Consider the following 22,392-nt stretch of genomic DNA (forward strand, 5'->3'; position numbering starts at 1 on the left):
TCTGATTTGATCTCTAACATAAAAAAATAAAATAAAAAAGTACTCTAAAGAATAGATGTATGCAATAGGGATTGTGTTTCTCACTTGAAACAAATAAACCTCAAATGGGATCAAAGGGCCCCGGTAAATGAAAAATGACAGTTCCTATGTTGCCCTGATTTGATCTCAAGCAAAACTACCATGCTGATAACATAGCAGGGGATGTGAGGAAGGCAGTGGAGTTCTTGGATTGCTATGAAAAGAAGGCGAGTGTGTAGCCCATACAGCTGATGGGAAGCCCATTCTAATTCCAAAAAGTTATTGAGATTTAATCTCTAACAACAACAGCAACAACAAAATAACTCATGCGGCAACCAAAAGGGTATCCTTTAAAAACACACATACACAATTTTGTTATTTCCAATACATTCTGTAGAATCTCTTTACATTCAATTCTTCCATCTGTCTAAGCTGGGTAAGGCACATGCGTGAAGAGAACCAAATGTCACAATGCTTGCTTTGAGAACGAAGTGTCTCCAGTTATCCAGACAGGGAGCTTGACTAGGAGGGTCTCGGGCATAGGCCATGGGCATCCCATCTCCCATCTCAGCTGGCTACTACTCACTCTGGAGAGACAGGGTTTCCAGGAGCAATTCTGGACAGATGCAAAGGGTGAAGGGGAATCTGGTGGGGTTCAGGGCTGTCAAGATTTGAGTTGGGGGCTTACCCTGCCTAGATATAACTCCTAGTGTTAGCTTGTGTATTAGTCCAGTGAGATAAGGTCTAGGCCACTGGCTAGGGTCTGAACAATTAAAGGTGCATGCCCTGCCTTAAATATCCAAATTTATTTGGGATAAATTCAAATCAATAAGGAAACATAGGTGGATGAACAGAAGCAATGGGTTTGCCATGGCTTCCTACCCCGACTCAAATACCCAATGACATATGGAAGGAGAAAACATCAGCACCCCCAGATCCACTACAGAGCCCACCATGTGCTGTCAGCAGAAACAACGGAACAAATGTGTTACCTTCAGAAGAAGCAGTGATCAATTTGAGATCAATCTATTCAAGAGTTCTCCAGCAGTCAAAGGAATTGGCTGTTGGCTGTTCAGAAACAAAGGTTCTGTTCAAGAAGGTATAAAGGAACAAGAAGGAAGAAAGGAAGATCTCTAGCCTTGAGACTTTTTTTTTTTTTTTGTCTCTGGTTCAGCTTCTCATGAAAGACCTTTTTCCTTGAGATACATGCTTAATAAACTATGGAAACATATTCTCAACAGAGTTTACATGTTAATCAGCAATTTATTGAATTCTCACTGTGTGTCTTGGTTACTGTGTGCAATATGCTAAGAATTCAAAGACCAATTTTGACTTCTACAAAAACCTCAACATAAAAACTGTCTAATGGGGTTTACATGAAATGTTACAGGCTTACAGAAAAGAGATTCACTTTTTCTAATTTGGTTTCCGGGTGGGCTAGTTAAGGAGGCTTCACAGAGATGGCAGTACTTGAGCTGTACCTTCACAGCAGAGGTTGGCCAACTTTTTCCCTAAAAGGCCAGATAGTAAATATTTTGAGCTTTCTGGGCCATACCCTTTTTGTTACAATTACTCAACTTTGCAGTTGTAGCCTGAAAGCAGCCATGGACACTGAGCAAATGAATGGGTGTGACTATGTTACAAGGAAACTTTACTTACTACAATGGATGGCAGGCCAGACTGGGCTCATGGGACAGTGTGCTGACCCCTGCTCTGAAGGATGGGTAAGTTTTAATCTGCTAGAAGCAGAGAGGAAAAGAATCACAGTCTCAGGAAAAGGTTCCAGAAATGTGTAAAGTAATGAGAATAAGACGCTTCTAGAGAATTGTTAGATGATGGATGCTTATGTGGAGAACGGAACTAGGGAAACTGGTTGAGGCCAAACTGCAAAGGGCTTTGAATGCCATTTTAATAGCAGAAAGTTGGAAATTATCCTCTTAAAAAACAAGGAACCATCAAAAGGTCCCTCTCTTTAAAATGGGATAACATGACAAAGTCTGTGCTTTAGAATACTAAAGTTGGTGGTGGTTTGGTGGCAAGAGGAACTAATTGAAAGGTTGAAGGGCAACAATGGCAGACTAGCTGAAGAAGAAATGAGCATGTGAGCTTGGCAGTGCCACTGGCAATGGTGAGAAAAGGTTCGAAATGTAATCTGGAGGCCAAATCAGAGGACTTGGCCATCGGTAGGAGGAAAGAGAGAGTGGTACAGGGTAAAACTCAGAATTTCAAATGTGCATATTGATACTCATTCCACTCGTCCCTAGACCTGTCCACACATCAGGTCTGCTGAAAGAAAGGGATAGTGGTAAGGCATGGGTGAAAAACTTGGGCCCAGTCTTGGCCTTGCTCCAAGCACTCATCTAATTAATTACAAAATCAACAAGAAACAGAGCCCAACTACTCATAAAGCAAGGTAGGAAAGGTGATGATGTGAAGTCTCAACACCAACCGGACCTCAAAGATATGGCCAGACATGGTGGTGCACGCCTGTAGTCTTGGCTACTTGGGAGGCTGAGGTGAGAGGATTGCTCGAACCTAAAACTTCAAGGCTGCAGTGAGCTATGATCACACCACTGCACTCCAGCCTGGGTGACAGAAGGAGGTCCCATCTCAAAAAACAACAATAACAACAGAAAAAGATGAGTTGAGATCAAGACCATCATCAAAAAAAGAAATTTTGATGGAATTTGAAAAGACAGGAATGTCTTCTTTCCCCATCTGTTCTCCTCTTTTTGTGTTCCAACTTTCCCTCCCTCTCCCAAAAACACATTGAATTTGCTGACGATCTCCAGACCTATTTTAGGGATGGACAAGCCATAAAGAAGGGGTTTCAGGGGAATGAGGAATGATGAGACCTGAAGTCACAGTTTTCTAATGATCCCAGGACCTAAGGATTCTAACAGCTGGGCTAAAATCTAAGACACACATTTATTTTCATCCATCAAATCTGTACTATTCCAACTAGGAAGCCTCTTTTGCCTGGAGATGGTGTCCCCGTTTGGCCCTATATGCTTCCTGCTACACGATTTCATTCCTGGAGACCTGGCAATAACAAAACAAGGTGTAACAAATATGATGAGGAGGCTCTTTGGGGAGGTCAACAGTTAGCATTCATTGTGGGAGGGCAGGGCCATTTGTAGAGACACTGCATATGAACTGGTCTGGGATAGCTTCAGTAGCTGACAACGTTCTGATTACTAATAACCCCCAAATCACTGGAGCATAGATAATACCAGGACCCCGGGTTAGGGAGAGGGCCTTTTTCTGTGCTTTCCTTGAGGACAATAAAAGACACCTTGGAAGAAAACAAGCTGACAATAAAGTAGAAACCTGTAAGAATCTTCTGGGCTCTTTCGGTGTGTCCCTGTGCACCCAGTTCCTGCCCTAGAAGCTGCGAACTCACAGACAGAAGACTAACACTGATATACTACGAGGTTTCTACACACATAATTGTTCCTCACAGGACCTACCACGATGTTGGGTAATAGACATCAGCATTTTAGAATGATTTATAACAGTAAGGGTTGAAGCAAAAAGGACTTTTAGCCTTTCTCAATCAGAAGAAGGAAGATAATCAGAGTCTCAGAGTTTAAAGGAAACTTAGAAATATGACCTTCCAATTTCCTTATTTTACACACAAATTTTGCAAGGCCTACTGGATAGTCAAGATGGAAATCAATGTTCTGGGGAGATATAGCTGTCTCTTGGTATTTTTGTTGGCTTATTTCTGTTGGGACAATTATTCCATGACCTAGAAATTAAACAAATTGACTCCATTTAACTTTTATAGTCTGTTATACTAAGCTGTTCAACTCGCAGCCACTATCTGTGGGCTTCTCTGCCTGTAGCTGATATGACCTCTTATAAGGCTAGCTTGATGAAAGTCAGTCATTTGAAAAAAAAAAAAAGCACTAGTTATGGTTAAAGTGGCTTATCATTATTATTTCCATCAATACTATGGGAGATGGCAAGCTTCTGATCTAGCAGTCCACTCATCCGCTATGTGATCTTGGTCAAGTTCATCTCTGTTTCTTTGTTAATTTCATATGTTAATGAAGGATGATAATAATAATAATTCAACATATGCCAGGCAATCTTTATATATATTCACTCACTGAATTCGTGCAACCACTCTGTGAGATAGGTCCTTATTATCTCCAGTTTATACATGAGGAAGCTAAAAAATAGTGAAGTTCTGGAACTTACTCAAAGTCACATGGTAGTAGGACATGATGTCTATGCTGGGGATGCCTAGATGAAATGAGATGATGTTGGTGCCTTGAGAAGCACAAAGACTCAAACACACATAAGATATTACTCTTATTATAGCCATGAGCCTCTACTTGGTGAACATGTCAAAGCATGACTTCACCAGGACTTACTTCCAAAGTTTCCAGAAAATTCACAGATCTCACCCTTGTATCTGCCTGCTCTGACGTTTCCTAGAATTTCAGGCTGTAATTGCCAACAAGATCTCTCGGTTCACTGCACAGTGAGGGGAATGGCATCAGAATCCCCTAACATAGAGAGGAGGAAAGACAGGAGATGTCTGCCTGTTTCCCATCTTCATCTTAATAGAAGATGTTTGTGAAGGAGCAGTGTTTCCAGCAACCAGCCCCTTGCAAATTTCACATTCATGCCCTAACTTCCGGACCCTGTGACATGACCTGAGCCCCTTCCTCCCTGTCTTCATTCCTAGCATAGTTGCAGCTTTTATTTTCACCTAGCATCTCTCTTCTCTGCAGGTCATTGTGCATCCCTTCTCAGTAACATCTGTTTAGGGCTTTGGTTTTGAAGCATCCCTGCTGGATATGTTCTCTCAGTTGGATACGTTACAGGCCATATGTGGAAATTTACTCATCTGCACTGAAGAAATGGCCAGATCAGCCTTGACAAAATGCAGAGAGCATTTCAGAACCATTCAAAGGTAAGGGAATGCTTGGTGCAGCCTGAGAGAGCTTTGAGAACAATCAGGAAAACTCTTCCTTGGCTTGAGCAGAACAAACAGAATAATGGCTCCTAATAGGTAATAGCTATGAGACATTCAGCTTTTGGATACCTCCACGTAGGAGGAATCATTTGGGTGCTGCTGTTGCATTCAAGCTGCCTACCTCGAGTCAGAGTCAAATTACCCTGACCGCCATAAAAGGCCTCGAATGTTGCTCTACATTTGGGCAGGTTGATGTGCCCACCTGCAGATGCTGACACCTCTCTAGCTACAACAGACCCCTTTCCTCACATGAGCCCTGCCCAATGCATTGGTTTTATGCTGCCCTGACTCACACCAAAATAATCAGGTTTGCTGAAATTAATAAAACTGAATGTGAATGTCACAAGTCCTTGATTTTCCAGAGCAAATGCTCTATATATGGTAGTAACCCTGCCACTCCTCATTGGAAGCATTGGTGGATTTTTGCCTATGTGGTTTCTTCTGGTACTTTGTTTCCAGATCTTCTTTCCCATAATTTATCCTTCACAAAGAATATCAATTGCACCTACCATTTGATCATTTTCTAGTTCCTTCAGTCATGCCCTTGTTCTTTCTTACTACATTTTTCCCTCTTACTCTTCTTGTACATCCCAGTTTTTTATGTTTACATATATGTACTATATAGTAAGTTGCTGCTTAGAAAGTTTTGGGAAGCTTCATGGATCTAGGGCGATCTGGCTTCTAGCACATCACCAATTCCTTTAAGGGTTGGGAAGCCCTTCATTTATTCATTCTTTTACTCATGAAATATTTACTGAACTGGAATCCTTCAGGCCATTTCCTATTCAAGTATTCTTGCCAATATAGGAAGCCCAGCCAAGGATGTCAGCATGCTACATTTTTGACCTTGGAGGGAGGGAAGGCAGCCCCTGGGTCCTTTCCTGACTGAGTGTGATCCAACAGGCTCCAGCCCAGAAAGTTGACATTGGCCAAAATGAAGATCATTTTAATGCAAGCAGTCAGCTCCCTTCCCAGAAGATAGCCCATGCTCTATGGTGTGCAGATGCCCATCTATGCACTGTCGATACAGCTGGTGCAGTGCCAGCTCTAGGGCTGGAGTCTTTCTCACTTCATTTATAAGTCTCTCAGTGCAGTCGATCATCCCTAATGCAGATCTGCCTCAAAAGATTCCATTTTCTATTTGCATAGGGTTTTCTCTGCAGCTCTAGGAACATTTGGTGGGACTCATCTTGCTGTATTGAAGGGGCTAGAATGAAAACTTTCAGATTTACTAGAAAAGGCTGGGGGAGTTTTTTCTTGCTGTTTCCCTTGAATATGAGAGATTAGCTCCCTCTGAGGATGACCAAATGAGATGGTCTGAGAAGAAAGGCCACTTTTGTTAGTCCTGCTCATCTGAGCTGGACATCAAAAGAATGTCTCCTCAGAATAAAAATCTATGGGCATGTGTAGCAATCTCCCTCCAAAGCAGGCACTATCTAGCTATTTACAGAAAGGCCTTTGCAATTCCCTCTGAGATTTCAAATGCAAGGGTCTGACAATGCTGGATTTAGCTCTGTCCATTTAGATTCCCTTTGGGAAAAAGGTCAGCTGGGGAAGCAGAACCCCTGTAAGCAGATGTGGCGATGGAGGGTCCCCTGACTATCCAGGTAACTCAACAAGCTGGTTTGGGAGAAAGCCCCAGAGAGAGAAGGACAACACACAGCTGGTTGGCTTGGTGCATTTTGCCACATTGCACTTCCAGAAGTTGGCATTCTCAGCATGCACAGCCTACCACCATGAGGGAACCCAGGACTCAAGTGCTTTTCCATGCAGTTTTAATGACCCCCTGAGGTCAATGGTGTACACAAATGCCACAATCACGGATGCTGACATAAGTAAGGACACAGACAAAGGTCTTATGCACAAAGCAGTAAAACCGAAAAGAAAATTGTGCATGATACTTAGAAATGCCACATGACTTCTTTAGGACTCTGTGTGGCAGTACTTCACAGGAAATGTGTTTTGTATTTCCACTCGAGAAGGTTAAGTGGTTGAAAACTACAGTGGATTTTCAGTGAATAGGATGTGAAGCACTTTATTATTTTTTTCCCCCATCGATGTAAGGAGACATGCTGACTTCCTGAGAAAGGAGGAGAAAAGTCTCCTTGCCATATACAGGGATTTAAAGAATAATTCCCATGAGCTCTAACTGAAGCTACCACCTGCAGCTGGAAGCAAGAGCCTCAGCGCTGGCCAGCTGTCCCCACTGGTGGCTCCCACTTGCTTTGTGTCTGCTGCTCAGCCTGAGCCAATACTTCACACCAGCAGGTGAGAGCTGCCTGCCTGTCACCTTCAACACACTCAAGATGTAAGATATATTTGAACTGGGGAAGATGGTGAGGAATAAGGAAGAAATAATGGTAAGGAAAAGGAAACAGAAGCAGTAGATCCCCAAGGCCAGTGGTAGTGGATGCAGCCGAGTGGGTCTCCTAGTCTTGGGTCAGAGGTCAGGAAATCTTCCTCTAATAAGAAGGAAACTCTAGCAAACCCAGCTAGGAATCACAATGGCTGCCAGGTCAGCTGGGAAGAATTAGGCTCATGGAATTCAGCTGCTCCAGAGCCACTAATTAAACTGTCTTTTAAAGACTGTAACTTCTTGGATTTGCATCTGGGTAATGTGCTTCACCTGCAGGGTCCTGTAGACTATAGATCAAGTCTTCCTTCTGAAGGCTTCTCAGAACAGCTGGGCCCTGGCCCTCCCACAACAGGGTCCCCTCTGTTTGTCTCCTCCCCGAGAGGGGGGCTTCCAGCTCCCCCCTAGTCAGTCCCTTCCTCCCCTGCAGCCACAGCAGCCCTCCCAAAACAAAGCCTCTGTTAGGTCACTTCCCTGATCAAACACCAATATGATAGTGTCGCATTGTCTAAAGACTTTCTATCATATTACAGACTAAGAACAAAACCCTTGACCTGGCCCCTGCCAGGAATGGGGCCCCATTTTACCCTTCAGGGGGGTCAACTCCCTGCATGCTAAGTACGTCTTAAACTCTAGCCAAATTGGGTGGCCAGCTGCTGTGCAGGAGGCCCCCCCAGGACTCTCTACATTATCTCGAGGTTTCATTACCAGAATCCTCACTTTTTTCTCCTCCCTTGGAGATTAAGTGACTTATCCATCATATTCAACTGCAAGAGTAACTGAGCAACTCAACCGACTCCACACTCTGTGGAGCCACACGGCCTGTGTTGAAATCCCAGCTCCACCAGTCACTGGCTATGAGACCCTTGGCAAGTCATGAGACTGTGACATGAGGCTATGAGACCCTTGGCCAGACTCACTGGCTATGAGACCCTTGTGCCTTAGTTGCCTTATCTGTAAATGGGGCACATTGCAGATGTCTCAGGTTATAGTTGCCTCAACTGCAAACAACAGTTACCACATAATAAGGGTTAAATTAATTAATATTTGTGGTAATAGGGGGAGTAGTGCCTGTAATGCAGCAAATGCTATATAAGTGTTAAATTTAACAACAACAACAACACATACATACATCCTCCCTGTGTACTCAGAGTTGCTTGCACACAGTAAGAGTAGAGACTACACTAATTCTAGTTGTAACATGAATCCAAGTTAACCAACCAGCCATTTCTTAGTACTGCTGTGTCAACAAGTCTCACTCCCTTGGTGATGCAGTATACATAGAATATAGATCTCTTTGGGGAGTGACCCCATGCTCAGATAAGACTAAAACATGATGCTAGCCTCAAAAGAGAAACATAATTTTTCAGCAGATGTTGGTAGTATGCCTCCCTCTGTCTCTCCTCACCAATGAGCATGACCTGCTTATGATTACTAGGTCCACTCCATTCTGGTTTCCATTTTTGGCTGCTCTGTGCTTGCAGCTTCTAGGCTTCACTGGGAGTCAAAGATCCCAAATGTTAAGATCGTTCTGAAGAGCATGCTGGCAAATGTCCTAAATGTGCTGGGCCAGATGACAAGCATCCATCTCCGATGAAGGAAGTATCCAACTGAAATGATGGGCACCATATGAGAAGAAGAATCCCAAGGCATGATGGAAACCACAGGTGCTGCAGACCCACTGTCCGTTTCTGTCTGGATGGGGAAGGAAGGCAGGATGCAGTGAAGCCTGTGCCACTGCCCCACAAGCCTCTCTCGAGTGACTTCACACCATTATTGGTCTGATACTAATTTGAGACAATGCCCAATCACATCACAACAAATTAGCCACAGACACGTGATAGCAATCAACTCAGGGGGCGATCCTGAATGCGGGCTGGGGGATTCCCCAGCTCCGTGAGCCGCACGCTCCCACAGATGTTTCTAAAAGCGTCTTCCCAGAGGCCCATTTAGAGAGAAATTAAATGCAACTTCGACTTAATTAACGTTTTAAATGATAATGAATACAATGTAGATTCATAGGAGGCATTTACATTGTGTTGTAAAATTTATAAAAATTTAATAACTCTTTGTTAATAAGTTATGTCTCCCCAGACCCATAAAGCCTAAGGCGCTGCAAACTCCACACTGGGTCTAATCGAGGCTCCTGGTGCAGGTGGAGGAAAGAGGCAGAGACGGACTTGACATTTGCTCCAAGCCTGCTCTAATTCAAACCTCTGCTTGTTCATCAGTACTTTATTTCATACAGTAAAGGTCAGGATTTGGGCTCAAGGCAGAGCCTTGACAAGAAAGCTCAAGTGGAAGGCGGGCTGGCCCTGGCATCTGTCGCCTGAGATAGTGGAGGAGGATGGAAGATGAGGAGCTAACTGGCCACATCTGCCCTCCACCATGGAGGTAAGAGGAAGCATTCGCTGCCTGGTGGTAGAAGCTGTCAGGATGAGTATCCTGAGAACCGGCCACTGTCCTGAAATAAAAAAGCAAACATAATTTCTATGTCACCTTGCATAAGGGCCTCTTCTGGGCTTACCTGAGGCATGCCAATGTCTTTTCTAGTTTGTCCTTAAAGAGCCGAGTCATTTATTACAGCATGGTGTCCCTGGGAAGAGAGGTGTCCCATGATGGGGTATACACAAAGGACCCTGTCAGCTTCCCTCATTCTGACCTTTCTCCTTCTTGTTTCCCAATCCTGTTTCAAAGAATTTCTTTTGAGAAGATGGCTGCCTTTTGCCTACTGTTCCCGTCTCCTTTCATCTACCTGCAGTACATCTTCATAGTGTATTCATCTTCAGGAATTCAACCATACTCTTTTTTTGGAAGGTGGTGAAAGCACAACAAGGTCCCCAAATACAAGCCAGTGACTTTACCTGACACTCAACTGAAACAACCAGCTATTTATTCTGGAGAAGAACCCAGTGTGTTGGGAGCTCTTGACAGATGAGCGATGTAAAGGACCCTTCTCAAAGGCAATTTTGCCCAAGCATGATTTCTGCCTTACAATGCTGATTTAAGAAGCTGCCCACTGCACAGAGTGAGCTAAGGCCCACAGTAAGGCATATTTCCAGTCAACCTATGGCTCAGCGTGGCTGTCACAAAATCAAGCAAGAGGCAGTGGCTTCTGTAGCCTCGCCTGCTACCAATAAGAGTGTCTTAAGAAGCCCCTTCCAGGCCCATCACTAGGTCTTAGTCACAGGGGATGACCCAATGGCTGCCTAGGCCGATCTGCCACTCTGTTTTTACTTCCTGCAATGAAGTACAAAGGGTCAAATCAAGACGCATGGGCCAGGGTAACTAAAGAGCCAGGGGAGAACCCAAAGGCTCTGGTAGTGTTTGGTGTGCACATGTGTGATGGATATTGACACAGAGAGAGAGAGAGCGCGCACTCACATCAGCATGGCAAGCATGGGAAGATGGGAGAAAATGGAGACTCAGACGAACAGGCTTTAAAACTAATACATGAAAAACTATGATCACATTGATTCATGCTTATTATCCTTGGCTCTCCTTTTTCTGTCTTTTTCTCACTGGTAGTGGTGGTGGAAAGAGGGGAGTAATTGATTTTAGGGCCCAGAAGTAAAATAAGCAAATAGAATTTAGGATTGGGGAATTTGAGGAAGTCACCTAAAACTGCACATAAAAGGAATGAGATAATTGTAGGCTGTTGATTTTTAAATGTAGCTTATTAAATTAACTCTCCTTTAACAGGCGTTGGAGACTGTCAGGATAGGGTGTGTCCTATTATAGACATTTTCCTAGAGCTGTTTCCACCCCCTGCCCTTGTATCTGATTTTATGTACTTCAAAATGCCATTAGTTCACTTAAGTGACTTTAGTTCTATTGACAATGTTAATTCTCTGTCTGCACAAACCAAAGGCTACTCAGGATAAGCTGATTTTTGTTTATTATCTGACAAGACTCGAGATTACACTAAACTGATTTTGGTACGTCTCCCTTCAACCTAATCATATTGGACTTCTCTCAGCTTAACCATCGGAGTTGAATGCCTTCTTGTATTATATTTATACCCGAAATAAAAGTCATGTGTAATTTAAAATTAGCTACAGTAGTTTGCAAAATGCTGCATGTAATTGTGCAGGTTTAAACAATTAGTAAATTGAAAGGTTGGTGTGAGCAATCACACATGTACTTTAGCTAAAGCTGGTTCCAAGTGCAAATCTAAAGGTCTGCTTCTCTTCTACCACAGGATTAATTTGTTTGTGCCAGAGTTACTGATGCTTTGTGACCAGAATCATGTCAGGCAGGTCTCAGCAGGTCTGAATCAGTATGGCCCTATGTTGCCACTGCATCATAATTTTAATTGTCCCTTTCTATTACATTTAGCAATCAGATAGCAGGCAAGACTGAAATAACAAGAATAAACTTCTAAAGAGAGAGAAAGGTCCATTTTACAAAATTATAGTGGGAAGAAATCGTACTGATTGGAATCTACTTCTATATTTATGTGCGTGTGTATGTTGCTAGACATTCATTTTTTACATTTAATAGTACTAGAACACAGCTACTTGTGAAAAAGACGAGGCCCATACCATCCTGATGTCTTTTGAGAGAGCTGGGACTCTTGCCCAGGACCATCTGAAGTGGAAACAAAACCAAGATGATCATAAAATGACACTCTATGCACTGATTCTAGCCTACCATATTGAACACTTCAGTCTTGCCAGAAATAAAATCCTTTTGTGGTGAATCCTTATCGGTCACAATTTGCCTTACTTTTCTGACACCTTTTATTTTGATTTTTGTCTTTCCTAAACTAGTCCTTCCCCTCTGAAGTTCTTTTGGTCAACACAGTCTGGCCTTCCATCTCCTCCTGAGTTCAACAGAAGACAACTATCATAATAGCACATGACTCAACCGCTCCACAGTAATGGGCCACACCTCCATAGAGGGGTGCACCGAGCAGGCAGCCCCTGTTGTTAGAAGGCAGGTTTTCAGAACTGTGTGAGCACTTTTAATATATTACCATTCCTCTGGGAACCAGCTACTTCTCTTCCCACTTCACAAAACACATAATGGGACTTTGTGTTTCAATTTAACATCCCTTGAAAACGGAAATTTTTCCCCTTATAAGAAAAAAAATAGAGTAAAGAGGGAAACGAAAGGAAAGAGAGAAATGAATTAGGCAGTCTCCAAAGCACACTGGCTCAACTGGGAAACTGCGACCAAAGCAAGCTCCATAATAGTATAATGACCTTTAATGAGTGTCTTGGGAAACAATACAGCCCTAGCATAAAAGACAAAGGGCAAAACTCATCATGGCTCTGCTGACACTAATTCAAAATGATTTTCAGAACAACTAAAGAATGTAAGAGAAGTAATCTGATCCGCCCATCTGACCTCACTTTGATTCAAGGGCCCTTCTCCTGCCATTTCTAATTGTCAAACCCTCTACATTTCACATCTGTTCATATTTAATGAAAAGCCCACTCTCACCACTGCTCTTGAGTCAACTTGCTCTGTCAAATGGGCACCACCCAACTCCACCACCAGCGAGGGATGCCTGGGGATTGCTATTGGAGCACTGCCAGTGGAATTTCACATAGAGACAGACATTTTTATAATTGGAGAAGAAGGGCTTATGCAGGCCCAAAAAGGGGCTCAAATTGGAATGGATTTTTCTAACTTATTATTAATGGTCAAAGGTGAGTGGTCTCACACAGGGATGGATGAAATCTGCTTTTGTTTGATGGAGTGATGACGGCAGGATGACTGATGAAACGGAGAAGGCAAATCGCCCCCTGAGCTGTCAATACCAGTTAAGGCTTCAACACGCAGCCCAAAGCTCCACGTGTTCCCTGGTGGGGGCTGATTTTGGAGGCATGGGAGGGACAACATGCCACTCACAGAATGTTTCTTAGAGAATGGGACAATCCCACCCCAAGGTTTTCTTCTCCCTGGTCTCCATCAATGGTTGGATTAAATTGCACAGCTGAGAAATCCCTCTAATTAAGATTTCTCTTGGATATAATGGAAATTACACACACTGGGCACCATGGGGTCTACATGGGGGACACAGAGTGTGCTGTGATTGGTATTGTTGGCCAGTGCCAAGACATGACCAAGGGGCCCTAGCTCAGAGCCAGAGTGGCTCCTTTCTTTTCTCCACTGAGTCTAGGCTAAGGTTTTAGAGCCTCATGATTATTTGAGAACAGAAGTTGTGCATTAGGCAGAAGAGTAACCCGGGGGCTTGTGGTTACTTTCACCACCATCAGTCAAAGAGATGTGACCAACTCATGCCACCTCAGGCCCTCCTCTGCTCTTCCTCCCCAGCACCTATCTTTGAACTTGGTGTCTTGCTGCACATCGTAGACAGACAAGTTCTCTGTGCAGCTGTGCCCTAGCTTATCTCTGTAATGGCATGCAAACTACAGATAACTCTTCAGGGGAAAATAAAGTGATAAGGATTCATATGGTAGCATCTAAGGATTGTAACAGAAATCTTTCCAACATTTTAGGCCCATGTGGCAGTCCACACTCCCTCTCAATGCAACCTCCATTACGTATTACTTTGAAGTGAATCCTGTCCCTTGGCACTGCTCTGGAGCAGCAGGAAATTGTGAATCAGAGAGAATGACTCTCTGGTCCTAGATCAAAGTTTTCTAAATGCCTCTAATATGGCTCGATGCACAAATCATGTTTTGCACTTGAACTTTGGGCCCAAACATAAGCACCTGGCATGGCACACAGTGAAGTCCCGGTTCCCTGAGCCCTAGAGGCCTCATGGATCCCTGCTACACAGCCGCACTCCGCTGGGACCAGCCTCAACACCAGCACAGGGGAGTCAAGCCAGTTCATTTTCCATGGGAATAAATGCTTAAGAGCTCAGTGATCTTCTTCCTCCTGTCGTCAGTGTACACCTACCCCTGCTAGGAAAGTGTAGCTCAACCAGCTCTGAGCACTTGGAAGGTGAGAGGACAGGGAGCAAGAGGTTAGCAATATATGTGTTGACTGCTTTAAAGAGGAAGGGAGGAAGTGAAGAAACGAGAACCATCTCCTACCTTCTATGCTACCAAAACATGAAAACAAAGTTATAGTTATACTTCAAGTAAAGTCCCCCAGTGGAACCACAGCCTTTTCTGCACTTGGACCAAGACCCACAGTCCCAGGGTCTCAAACTGGAGCTTTCAGGAACTTCACTTATGAACCGTATCAGGAAAACAGCAAAGTCCATGGTGAAGCAAGGATAAGGGAGGTCTCAGGAAATTGGCACATCTCAGCCTTGCCAGCTACCAGCTGCATAGCCTTGACAGGTTCTTTAACATCTCTGAGCATGTGGATGACAAAGAAGACTGACATCAGAGGCCTGTGCTATGGACTCAGGGATATCACAGAGGTTTCTGACTTAAATTTTTTGTTGGCATTTGGAATCACAATTGCTGCAAGATACCTTAGTTAAACAGGGGCTATACTATTGGAAAAATAAAAGATATTAATGGAACAGTCCTTCAAAATAGTCATCATTCTGAGAAAAAGCTCTGGAATCCACTAGCCCAGTGCAGGCTGACAGACATAGAAAACTCGTTTCCAGAACAAAAGACAAAATCTGGCACTGGAGGAATGAGGCACAGGTTAGAGAGACACAGTAAAAAGAAAAAAAAAAAAAAAATATATATATATATATATATATATCCATCTGCATCAAAACTCTGTTGTATTTTGGAAACTATCTAAGAAACTATCTAAGCTCACTAAAAGCAATTTAATGCTAGAGCTGGCTTGTTCTCGCTACACCCTTTCCTTCCTCCCTTTGATACAATTCAATTTACAGCCATTTCAAAAATATTAACATGTACACTTCTGCATATCTCTGTATTAATACAGTAGGTGATATGCTGTCACTTTAATTTCCATTTATATTTATTTAAAGGAGAGAGAGGAAAGATATCACCAGACTGTAATATCACAGTCCTGCATGCTATTACAAGAAGCGCAAGTTAAGAAAATCAGAAGGGAGGCCTTCCTAGGCACGTACACAGAGACACAGGCAGCTGGGGCAACATGTCAGCACACAGGAGTTCACACTGGGAAGAAGACATCAGCCCGACTGACTCAGAACCACAAGGCACAGCACAAGACAGGGATGATACCACAGACAGCACAAACATGGAACTACGTGTGTTGAGGTTAAACTTACAGGCACGGAAACTGGTGGAGCAATCATTAACAGAAACAGAAGAAAGTGGGAAGGCTCTCTCAAGGGTGTCCACGTTACCACGCACACGGCCTGACATGCATGAGCAGTCACGCTCAGAACGTCCGCAATCAAAACAACATGCCCGTCTCATTCTCTTGTAGATGGACATCTTGGCTATAACCGTGTGGTTGGATGGGAGGAGAGGAAGAGCGGCAATTAATGGCAAGGTCACACACAGCAAGGCAGCTGGAAGGGAGCTGAAGGGATTTAACACAGGTCTTAGTTCACTTTAACAGTCTTGACCCAGAAAAAAATGCAGAGTGATTGTTGGTAACAGTTTGGTTGTACATCAAAAAAGCAGCAAAAATATAAATTGCCTTTATCGTCTCCCAAGGCTGTTGCACATGATTTTTCTCCCCTAGGTAAAGCGGTGACCACAGGAAAAGGGCATGGCTGAAAACACTCGGGTTCTCAAATGGGAAGAAGAGCAAATTATCGACAGCAAAAAACGTAACCGACACTTTTCCCCTGGTATGATTAATACAGGAGGACAAAATATACACACTGCCAATCAATGAAATTAGTTGCTTATTTGGTATAATAAATGGTTTTTGCAAGATGCAAAAATATCTAATATATAGGCTTTCTAATTTCCATCCATTTCTGGGCATTAGGCAGAGGCTGGGACAAGCTTTCATCAAATTAGATGTGAAACGATTACGTGTTAATACAGAATCTGAGGATGCCTTTGCTGAACTTCCCAAGAGTGAGTTTATATGATGGCTACAGGAATTTAAATTTACTCTTGACAGAACAAATATCCAAATCTGTCCATATAAGAAATGCAGCTACTCAAGACTAACGCTGCAGATTTGACATTAAAGGCAGTTCACAAATAAGAAATCACCAAAAGCATATGAGATGTTGCTCTATTGGAATGCATTTAGCTACTCATGGGTGTATTTCCTGCTTAAAGCTGAGAGGATCTGAAAATCGCATCTGCCTTTCTCTCCCCACTAAATAGAAATTCAGGAAGCAATCAGGCTATTGGTTAATCATATTATTTTTTTTTCCTTATACAGAAAATATTCACCAAAATCGATTAAAACTGACAAAACATGAAATAGAAGAATAGGTTCCATGTGAAATATCTTAATGCAATTTGCATGCAGCATTGATAGCTCTTCTAAAGCTGGTATGGTAGGTTCTGCACTGCCTGGGGATCCAAACTGAGTGGTAACCTATAAAAGTTGTTGGAAGTCAGCATCGTAGTTTCCAATGCCCTTCACCTTTGCCTTTCAAGCCAATTTATATTTCAGTACAAGAGAAGGTTTTTGTACCTCATTTTGATGCTACAACAGGCAAACATGTTTGCTTATCACTTATCATGAACTGGCCTGCTTCTCTCACGAGGTGGAAGAAGAATTCACATTTATTCTAAGCATTACTGCCAAATGGTAAACCTAAACTGAGGAGGTGTTATTCCCTGCACCCACACCTTCCATTTTGAAAGTCATTTCCCCCACTCTTTCTTTTTCTTTGTAGAGAATGATTGCACTCTTATTTTAAAATATGGCTTGTGGTTTTGCCCTCTTTGAATGTTACAGTCACCAGGAAGAGGGGTTTAAATCTCTCAAATGGGTCAAGTCCTGTTCTAAGACCTTTATGACTTGCCATACAGTATATTTGTCAAGCAAAGGTAACGTTATGATTGTGAAGAACAGGCACTGGGGGAGATGAATGAGAGATCTCTTCAGCAGCAACTCCATTCTTGTAAACTTGGCTCACATTTTTAGTGACATGTTCTTTTAGTGTCCTAGCTAGTCTGTTGTTCAGATCATCATGCAGCCCCAGCCCTGTTCAATGGTGGTATATCATTCCTTTGAGCTTTAGCTTTTACCAAAAAAAAATAAAAAATAAAAAAGTTCCACTATAGCATTTGAATCAGAGGAATTTAGAAGGCATGGTGTGAATGCCCAGACATCCCAAACAAACAGCAACGGCTGAAGTCAAGAAAGGGAAAAAAGTCTTCAATTAAAGACATGAACATAAATTTATCTTAAATGCATCCGGATCTGGCATACAATCTGCAGACATTCCCTTGTTTTCTCTTTCTTATTTCTTTTACTGGAAACACTGATTTGTTATTTACACAGAAGAGGGAAACAAGGATGATTTTTTTGTTTCACCGTAGATAAATCATTTTGAAAAACAATTTTTTTAATCAAATGCTGTAGCAGAAGAGAAGCCCATCAAACTCTGGAATGCTATGCTTCTCATTAGCAACAGTCCCTGGTTTTCATTTCCATACTGCCATTTTGGGTTTATGTACAATAATAGAATCTGACACATTTATGGAGAAAGAAAGTTCTTATAAATATACCGTCTTTAAGGATAAGGGGAGGGATGATGGGGATGAAATAACTTTTGAAACTATTTGTTCAGAGGCAAACAGATCAGAATGGGTGATGTAAACCTCCTCCTTGATATGAGTTCAGGAGGAAACACAGTGACAAACCAGTGGCTCTCAGGGACTGTTTGCAACTGTTATTGTTAGCCGTTCTGGCGACCATGCATTGTTCTAAAATTTCTTATTGTTAGCATGCAGGAACAGGCTGAAACTGGTAATCGAAGCAGCAAAAAACCATTTGCTATAAGAAGATTAACTGTTAATTATAAGCAGTCACATTCCAAAGCAGCATATGCATAAAAAAGAAAACATGCTATTACTTGTCATTCCTTCCCAATCATTTTTACACTCACACCAAATGCAAAATAGAAATCTCAAAAGACAAACAAGTGCCACCACACACACACACACACACAAAATCAGCAAGAACGATCAATGAGAGGCTCAAAGACAAGACAGAAACAGTTAAAAACTATTGAGCCCCACATGTTGACAAACCTTCATGAATCGGAATGTCTAGATCAAGGTGCCACCAACTGGGAAGGTGGCTCTTTTTCGCTACTGCTGGCATAGTCCATTTCCATTGACTCCCTGTCAGGTATCTTCACCTAGAGACTTCTGGGTCCACTTTCTTAAAAGGTAAGACCTCCCATCTGGTGGAGCGATTCATCAGGCTTGAAGGATATGAGTACTGGCCAGGAAGAGCTCTCCTCTGGGCCATTATACAAATCATGAACAAACTCTTTAACTAAAAGCTGATGAGGAGTTGTCTCCCTGGTGGTAGATGTTCCAGAAGAATTGAACACTCTCTGTGTAAAATTATACTCTTAAGTTGTAAAATTAAATTATATCAAAGTTAAGTCATGGACCTCCTAATTTGGAAATTACCACCCCTCATCTCTCTCAACTCTCTCTGGCTTCCTAACCCTTCAATTTTGTTACAGTGAATCATGGATATTCAGAACCACTGGTGTTTTGTTTCCATTTCTCAGTGACTGTTTCCTTTTCTAGAGCTGATTTAGGTTAGAAGGTTAATTTTAGATATGAAGAGTTCCACTTTAAATTCCCAAGGTTAGGTCTCAAAGTGCAACTTTGAAAATTTCAGGATTTATTTAAAACAGAAGTAAGTTTCTTATCTACTCCCTGGCCACACAAAGCGTCCTCTCTCCTTTGGTGTTTGCTAATTTTCTTTCTTACATAGTCACCCATTGTTCCCTTCCCAAATCCCAATTCTCAGACAAGGTTTTCCCCAGGATGTCAAGGGTAATACAAAGTAGATCTATGAGGACATCTAGTGGATCAATGTGGAAGAGCAGCTAGTTCATGGGCAGTTGGAACTAGCCTTTCTCCAAAAGGAATAGAAAGAGGACCCTGCTGTCTCTGAGAATTGAAATATATGCAGTGTCATTTCAATTCAATGGCTTCTCATGATCCACAGCAGATGATTAGGGGTAGGGGCAGTGAAAGGGTGAGAGGTCCTAGGAGATAAGCCTAGGGTCTGCAGCCACCGCTGGCACAGGAGGACTATTTCAGTGGCAGCTGACTGCGTCTCCTTTTTAAAGCCCTGCTGCAGCTTCCTGAGACTGGGAGCAGACAAGAGTGTGTCTCTGGCAAGTGTGAACACCAAAGCTGTCATTCCATCTTAGGGCTCTTGAAACTTCATGCTCAATTAACTGCCCCGATAGGCCAACTTAACTCTAGGAAAGCAGAAATACAGGGCTCTAGGGACTCAGTTTACCCTCTGGTTCACATCATAAGGTTCTTGTTATTGGACCAGGGCCATGGATTCTATGAGGTTATGTGGTTGCTAAGAATTTGACCCTGAGTCTCACCTTCCTCTGAAGACCTAGGTCCTGGCAGTTTCACAATTTGAGAAAAAGCTTTTATGTGCTTTTCTTTACCACAGTGAAGTGGATATTCAACCAACATTTCCATCATAACTTCATAGTACTATTTACAGAGACAAAATAGAAGTATTTCCCTAATGGACATCATCAAAACTATTTGTTTACTCTTGAGTGTTTAAAACAAAAAGGCTTCTCAGAAGTGTTCTTGGACAACTTTTCCTCTATTCTCAAAGGCCATGATCATGAGACCAGAAACCTGTTGGAAAGTGGCTGGTGAAGATGCAGCTCAGTTACTGCTCTTTCCTTGAGTCAAATGGATAATCAGCTGTCAAACTCAGGTTCTCTGCTGGCTGGCCTTTCTGAGCCAAGCCTGGAATGGAAGGAAGAATTGGATTCCATCCTATCCTCAGCACCATCTGCCACCTGCATCAGCAACCAAATTGTCAGCCAATTTCCAATTGCAGAATCTTAATTTCCAGGGTGGATTGGAAGAGGCAGGAAAAAGCAGTACTGGACTGAGGGGCCCAGGTGGAGTTTTCCAACTGCTGGGGAAAATGTTTTAGATTTCAAATGGAGCAAATTCAAGGGAAGACTGGGATGGAAGAAAAAAAACATCTGCCATTCAATCAATAGATACTTTTCAGGTCACAGCCTCACTTTTAAAATCAGTCAAATGAAGGAGGGATTATTTCCAAGCAAGAAACATGGAGCTACTCTTCATGGGCTCTGCAGCAACTAACATTACTAACAAAAATATCCACGGAAGAAAAAGTCCACCAGGATTTAAGGTGAGGCCTTTGATGTGGCACTGGGAATCAGAGAATATTCTTTCAAGTCCTATAAATGAGAAATGATGTCTTCACTTAGCAAAATTCCTCCCATTACCTTCTGGAGTAAGAAGAAAGGTCTTCCAGGTGGTTTTCCAAAAACAGAGGAGAAAGAAAAAGCTAGTTAATGTTGGCAGCACAGAGCACACTGAGCTAGTTGATTCTGCCCCTAACGACTGTATTGTGGCTGAGGAAGGCAGAAGTATTTGGCACTACAGTTGTTGGTTGATTGACACCACATTTTCTCTCCAATTCTGAAGGACCATTCAATTTAGTACGCAGCTCTGCAGGTATGAAAGTGGGCCATGCCCTCAAGCCATGTTTAAAGGGTTCTGTCGATGAAGAAAGCCACAGAGTCGATTTTGGCAAGACTGTGCATTGAATTGAAGAAGGTCATCATTGTGTTTTGTTTTTAAAGTGAGCAATCTGTACCCTCCAAACACTGATGACTAACCAAAATCAGATGATCAACTTGCCTCTTTTGCTGCAAAGGAATGAGAGGACTGAATTTGAAACATCTTCTAAAATTCCAGAGCCATTGGACTGAACTGTTCCACAGATTGGGTCTCCTTTTCAGTAGAGCCTTACAAACATGAATAAAGACCCAAAGCTCAATGCTGGCCTTAAAAGCTCCTCCTCAATGGCCACATCTTGTTGAGTAAAAGGGCATCCTATTCCTTGAGTAAGTTAAAGGTTCAGACACTTGCATTGACTTGTTCAGACTTATACATTGCTCATTGCTGAAATGGAATGTTCTCCTCCAGTCAGCTTTTCTGCCTTAAACAGGTAAAGGGATCTTCCAAGATGTCTGACTAACATTCATAAAGCAACTGGGTGTGTCCTACTGAGTACTGACTAAAAGAAAAACTTTGTTGTAAAGCAAGGGAACTTCATAGACTGCAGATAATAATTACCACTGTGCAAATACTTGTCTCCAGTAAGACAATTGAGATACTTACAGTCCCAAAGTTGAGTAACCAATTAATTATCTAGCAAGCACTTCTCATACAGAGAAGCATATAGTGCAATAAATACATCACTCTATGGAATATCTCTACTCTTATATGTAAAAATATGAATTTTTACATTTAAGAATGTACATATACTCTGATACATCATGGTACATATTGTGTGTGTGTGTGTATATATATATATATATATATATATATATATATATGTATGTATCACAACATGGGAATATATATGTGGCATATGTGTTTCCTTTAGGAGAGGAATCCAACCTCAATAACAAAGGAGACCAAGTATAATTTATCAAAGGCAAGCATGACAATTACCCCAGCTGATGAAGCATCTGGAGTTATAGTGGTAATTACTTCAGCCTAATCAGTGTCCCTTAAAAGTCCTGAGACAAGGCCTTCAAGAGAAACACACTGTTGTCAAGGTCTTATTTTCAAATAGAAAAATAAGACAGTGCCCGAAGCTGGCCAGAGCCCGGGGACTGGGGTGGATGGATGGAGAGCAGGCTCCCTGGGGACTCTCTGGCTCCAGGCTACTCTGTAGACTGCATTGGGGGATGAAGGAGTTGGGGCATGATGTCACTGCTACATGCAACATAAATACCAAAAGTAAAAGGGAAACTAAAACTGTACAGAAAATTAAAAGAGTATCTCTTCTAGAGAAAGACAGGGGGAACTGGACTCCGGGCTGCTGGGAACCCGTTTTACTCACAATATATCACTACCAGTGTGCAGTTAAAATAGAGTAGGGGCCGTATTCCAAGGCAGCAAAGAGAAAAAAATAAATCAAAGATATGTCAATGATTTGAAGTCAAAGAAAA

General features: G+C 42.4%; 1 protein-coding gene across 41 annotated transcripts in view; it reads right to left on the reverse strand.

The window, feature by feature from the left end:
* The window catches only part of KCNMA1 (potassium calcium-activated channel subfamily M alpha 1), a 764,605-nt gene that overhangs the window by 113,048 nt on the left and 629,165 nt on the right, over nt 1–22,392 (reverse strand). For 10 of the 41 annotated variants that reach the window (XM_016918668.3, XM_063781912.1, XM_054659720.2 and 7 more), the window contains one exon: nt 15,511–15,684. The exons of 26 other annotated variants lie outside the window; for them this stretch is intronic. In XM_016918668.3, the coding sequence (XP_016774157.1) occupies nt 15,511–15,684 (174 nt within the window). Of the gene's footprint in view, nt 1–9,395; nt 9,826–15,510; nt 15,685–22,283; nt 22,293–22,392 lie in introns of those variants that run through there. 5 more of the 41 variants (XR_010146931.1, XM_054659723.2, XM_054659724.2 and 2 more) reach the window with 2 other exon arrangements.

This window comes from Pan troglodytes, chromosome 8 (genome assembly GCF_028858775.2).
Source record: "Pan troglodytes isolate AG18354 chromosome 8, NHGRI_mPanTro3-v2.0_pri, whole genome shotgun sequence".
In the NCBI taxonomy this organism is placed as follows: domain Eukaryota; kingdom Metazoa; phylum Chordata; class Mammalia; order Primates; family Hominidae; genus Pan; species Pan troglodytes.